The 5,320-nt window shown below is 46.5% G+C and overlaps 1 protein-coding gene across 1 annotated transcript; it reads left to right on the top strand.

Annotated features, from left to right (window-relative positions):
* The first annotated feature begins 1,073 nt into the window (after nucleotides 1-1,073).
* LOC146754348 (rho GTPase-activating protein 32-like) lies at nucleotides 1,074-3,974 on the top strand. Its single transcript, XM_085527534.1, has 4 exons — nucleotides 1,074-1,179; nucleotides 1,648-1,837; nucleotides 2,532-2,677; nucleotides 2,888-3,974. Exons 1-4 carry the CDS (start codon nucleotides 1,074-1,076, stop codon nucleotides 3,343-3,345), a joined length of 900 nt encoding a protein of 299 aa, XP_085383660.1. The 3' UTR covers nucleotides 3,346-3,974.
* Nucleotides 3,975-5,320: the final 1,346 nt, after the last annotated feature.

Below are 5,320 nucleotides of genomic sequence, written 5' to 3'. Positions count from 1 at the left end.
ATGTTTTATTAAGTTGGGCTGGTCCTACGAAGTAGTATGACTGCAGTAAGCAGTGTACATAGTGCGCTGTGAGTACTGCACACATTCCTCTTGGCAGCTTGTGGAACAGAAATTGTGCATTGTTTGGATTGTGTAAGCATTCCTGTTGGTCTCTTGTGATGCTTACCTTCTTAGAGCACCTTTCCACGTTTGGCTCTACATATTTTGATACCTTACTTGTTCTGTTTGGCTTAGCAGGGAAGGTCTTCTTCTGAAGCATCCTCAGTCTTGGTCTGGGCAGCATACTTAGAAATGACATGGACGTTACATGAGTGGGTGGTCAAAGGGGGGAAGATCTCACCTTTCTGATCTGTTTCCTTTTAGAACACAGTCCTGGAGAGGATTTGCTTTCCTTGTTTCCTGGAGACTTGGATTCTTAGATGGTTTTGACTGCAGCTATTTCTGATGTTAATTCCTTTTTCTGTACTTTAGTAGCCAAGTGCAAGTGGAGTGCTTTGGAAATTGTCTGAAGTTGCCAGGTTGCGTGTGATCACATATGTGACGTGGAGTTATGTGTGGTGCCAGTGATAATTAAGTGTGATGAACTTGAAGGCTTTCAGTAGAATTGCAGCCCTAATATAAACAATGACTTGAACGCTGGAATTCTGTGTAAAATCATTAGCTAGCTTGTGGTCCAGGTCTTCAAACCAAAGGCTGTGAGGTGCTGCTCTTGTTGACACAGGCTGTGAAAGATGACTTGAGCTCTAAGAGTAATTTCCCTTCTGCTCTTGATATGAATGTCAAAACCACAATTACAGTGTTAAGAACATAATATAAAAGTTGGTGCTGCTGGCCTGTGGACTTCCATTAGCTGTTAGCCATAGTTTGGAACTTGCAAAGCAATCATATTTAGATTTTAGTGATGAAATCTTCTGATGAAATCTTCTCTTGTTTAGCTGGGACTGCTGTGTCCTTGATCATCCAGGAGAATTTCGTAGGTGGCGATGCTGATTGCCCACTGCGGAAGTCTCCAGAGCCCAGTTGGACTGCTTTGGGCTGCAAAAATTCAGACCTGGGGAAACAGTCTTGGAGGAATGACTTGTAAAGTCCAGACGCAGACAGCAGTGGTGGAATTCATCATTAGCCACACAGACGGCCTCTTTGGCTCCAAATCCACGTCAGCCATGGGAGAGGGAGCAGGTGAGCGTCTTCCTCCATTAGCTTGATCTTGATCCAATCGAGGCCACGATCTTTCAAATACGCTTTGACTCTCAACGGGACAGGGGGCTTCTGGGCTTAGATGAGAACATGGCACCTTGTTGCTGGGTCCTGAGAATGTGCGAGGCCAGACTTTACATGGAGAAAACCATCCCTGCCTTTATGATGTTTTGAATGGAGGTGAAGCATGATTGAAGTGTGGCAGCAAAGATTTCTGAGTTCCCAGGCCTGTCTTCTAGGATTTTGTTTTTTTAATGCCTGTTTCGTTACAGAGAGCAGCTCTTAATTATGACTGTGTCCTTTGCCTCGAGCATACCTCTGAGCACCCAGTTACTTTGAGCTCCTCTTCTTCGTGTGGCAGAGATAAGCAAGTCTGAGAAAAATGCAGAACGGGGATGGCTGTGCTGCTGCTTTCTGATCCTCCGTCTTACCTGTGGTTTTCCCTTGCAGGGCGCAATACTCTACCTGGTCCCAAGTCTGTGTTGGAGTCTCCTACTGCCACAAAGCTTCTCACTGTGCAGGAGGCACAGGCTCTGAGAAGCAGCCAGAGCAGCTCTCCTGCTGTGACACGAAGCAGTGAAATTGAAGTGGAGGAGATTTCAGGGAGATTCCACACAATCATTGATTTTCCATCTGAAAGGTAAAGAGGACTTCCCTTTCCAGCCCCTATCATAACTGGTCAGGTGGGCTTTATTGGTTTACTTTTTGCCCATTATATCTCTGAGTACTCAACTAACGCACAGTTGCCGAATGGGCTCAGTGGAGCCACACAAGGTGCCTTTCCTTCCTGGTTGGGCAGGCAGTCACGCGATGCAGAAAGCCACGCTGGCGTCTATCCTGGCCTGTGCTGGCTGTACCTGGAAACGTTGGGGTTTTCCAGATTTCAGGGCCACATGCCTGAAACCAGTTCCTGTTCTCCTCTAAGGAGAGCTGTTGGTCAGACTTGCCGGCACTAGAAATTAGAGATAGCAGTGAGCTGAGGCTGAGGTGGTGTTAGTGTAAGATGCAGGGATGTTTTAGAGCCTTTCTTATGGCTGCACCATTCCTCAGAAAGCAGTTACACCTGCCAGCTCCTGTCCTGTCCGGCTGTGGAGCCTTTGCTCACATGCTCTGCATCTTGCTTGACATGGTTGAGAGGAATGTAGCCAGCAGGACTTGAGGGCTGAGCTGTAGGAATGGAAGCATCCTCTGCTGTTTGAAACAGAGCGCGTTTCTAAGCTGTGTTTCAGCAGAAAGCAGGCAGTGCCGGGAACGGGTAACAATTAACAAGGGCTCGGTGCAGCTCTTCCCTCACCCTGCACCACGACTGACAGCATGCTCTGTTTTCTCTCCAGACTGAGTTCTCCCAGACAGAGGAAGGAATCACCAGCTGGCAGTTGGTGTTCCTGTTTCTGCCTGCGCAAACCATCCCCTGTGGCCAAACACCAACTGCAGAGCAGTGCCAGGGAGCCTTCCGAAGAAGGACTCGTGGTCCTGGCAGGTAAGGGTGCAAATCCAGCTTTCAAAACACTGCTTGTCAGCAACACGGGTAGAATTCACACTTTCAGTGGGCTTGTACCTCCTTCTGGCATTCAAGCCCATGCCTGACATCTTCAGCTGACCCCTGTTTTCCCAAAGGAGCCTCTGAAGCCTTTGCCTCCATGGGCAGAGGAAGTTGGATGCTAACCCCTGTGTATCCACTCCTTCCTAGGTGAATCGAGCTCTTGTGAACCCAGAAGAGCCAGGTCAAGTGCTGATTGCTCAGAGAGTGCTTCCATCAACAGAGACCTCATGGGAAGCACAAGTTGCTGCAATTCAAATGAGAGCCTCCCGTGTGCCAGCAGCGACGGAGAGCAGGAGGTCATTGTTCAGGCACTCATTTCTCCCAGCTCTGCTGAAGGGGCTGATCTGAGCCTGCCAGAAAACACAGTCACCAGCCTGGACTGTGGCCTGGTGCCTTTGCAGAGCAGCCCAGACCAAACACAACCCGAGTGCCCCAACAGCGGCACCTCCAAGCAGGACGAAGTCACTGTCACTGAGGAGCAGCCGAGCCTCTTGGAGGGGGACTTGGAGTCAGGCCTCCAGTCCCAGGCACCCGGCAGCAGCACGAGCTCCGAGCCACTCTCTCCTCAACAGCAAAGGATGAGTTCTGTCTTTCCAAGTGACTAAAGGCACGCTCATGCTCAGTCAACGGGATGGGGTGTTGGAAGAAGAAATGCTTAGAAGAGAAAATTTCCAGTGTTCATTTTAAAATATGGCATTTTTAAAAAAAGAAGAAGATAGAATAAGCAGATGTTGACAGATAAAGGGCACCTCATCAAATTTTGGGAAAGTCCATCTTGAGGAAACTTGGATAAGAGCAGAAAATAACTGTTTATGGATATACCCAATCACTAAAAATACCACCCTGAGTGCCAGCTCATGACCCCAGACCCTTTTCTTCATTTCAAGAGCTGTCATCACAGAGGGCATCTTCCTGAGCTGGAGACCCTGAAGTAAAAGAATCCTTGGTCCTCAGTTAGTCCATGTAACTGATTTGCCTCGGAGCTGTGAACGTCACAGTGCACTGCTGAAAAACTGGCAGAGTTCCCCTGGAAACCCTGATTTGAATTCAGCAAAGTTCATCAAATCCAACAAGATTCAGAGGAAATGTTACAGGAACAACAAGTTGATATTTCTCTGAAACTTCCTGGTAGGAGCACTAGAAATGTGGTCAGAAGTCTTTGTGGCATATGTAGGCCTCTTTTAAGAGATCAACATCACCTTTTGCAAAACAGAAAGATGTGGTGATTTATTCACATGAACTCCACTTGTACCTGCCAAAGATCCTGCTACCTTCTCAGCTCAGTGAAGATTTGGCCTGCTGTATGCCCTGAATTATGGTATGGTCTTACCAGATTTTCCGAGTGAAATAACACATGACCAAACACTGCTCCTACTTCAGAATATATCCTGAGTTCATCCCACCTAATACAGACAGAATCATCTTATGCTCTGTTATTAGAGTATGAGAGATGGTTTGCATTGTTGACTAAACATACTTTTAGCACCATAGAACCATAGAATATCCCAGTTTGGAAGGAACCCAAAAAGATCATCAAGTACAACTCCTGGATCCACACAGGACTACCCAAAAATCAGACCCTGTGTCTGAGAGCACTGTCCAAAATACTTCCTGAAATCTGGCAAGCTCAGTGCTGTGACTACTTAATCTGGGGAGGCTGTTCCAGGGCCCAATCACCCTAAATCTTAGTTCCGTTGATTCCTGAGAATTTCTTGGATGACCACGTTCCTATGTCATATGTATCCAGGTTAGATTGCATGAACCAAGCAGATCAATGTGATCTCATCCTCAACAATTTTGCATAAACCTAAAAGCACTGAGTTTTGTAAATGGGAAAGAAACACAAAGCAGACGCAGTTCTTATTCAAACTATAAAATGTCTAGGTGTTTCATGGGAAAAATAAATTTATATTGAACATATTTATATGTAAATTTTATTGTACAATAGAAATAAAAGAACATTAAAAACAATGAGAAATGTGCTGCTGTTTTATTCGTCTTCACAATGATGATGAAGAAAATTAAGTACAGAAGGATTTGGCCCAATATTCACTGACTTGTGTTGTCCCAGATTAGACTTCTCTAAGTGTAAACTCAGAGACCGAAACTACTGTCTTGATGTTCAGATGTCCTTTGCCCAAACCAGTGGTGTTGCTCAGGTGTGTATAGGTCTGTGGGTATGTGTGCAAGGACGAGCATGTACATATATGTGTGTGCACAGGGGTGTGCAGAGTGTTGGAGCTGCACAAGGACATTGTGGTACCGGTGTGTGCGTGCACTTTGGGAGTGAAAGGAAGGGGTTACACATGTGTGTCTAATGTCTGGACTGTGGCAGAAAAGAGGCTGCAGTGTTGTTCTCTGTAGGAAGAGGCCAGTAGTTGCCCCATGTCAGACAGAACCAGTTCAAGTGCTGGCCAAAGCTGAGTCAAGGAGTGATGCTGCTGGCACTTCTGTGATAACTTTGTTAAGGAAGGTTCAAACCACTGCATAGCATATGTGAGAGCTATGAGCAAGAATGATGTGAGACAAACAGCCCTGCAGTCACCAAGGTCAGTGAAGAAGGAGGAGAGGAGGCTTAGT

The sequence above is a fragment of the Coturnix japonica genome, chromosome W (assembly GCF_054131305.1).
Source record: "Coturnix japonica strain WE chromosome W, WE-NBRP24, whole genome shotgun sequence".
In the NCBI taxonomy this organism is placed as follows: domain Eukaryota; kingdom Metazoa; phylum Chordata; class Aves; order Galliformes; family Phasianidae; genus Coturnix; species Coturnix japonica.
The sequence above is the reverse complement of the archived record's forward strand: the minus strand, read 5'-3'. Positions and strand labels throughout refer to the sequence as shown.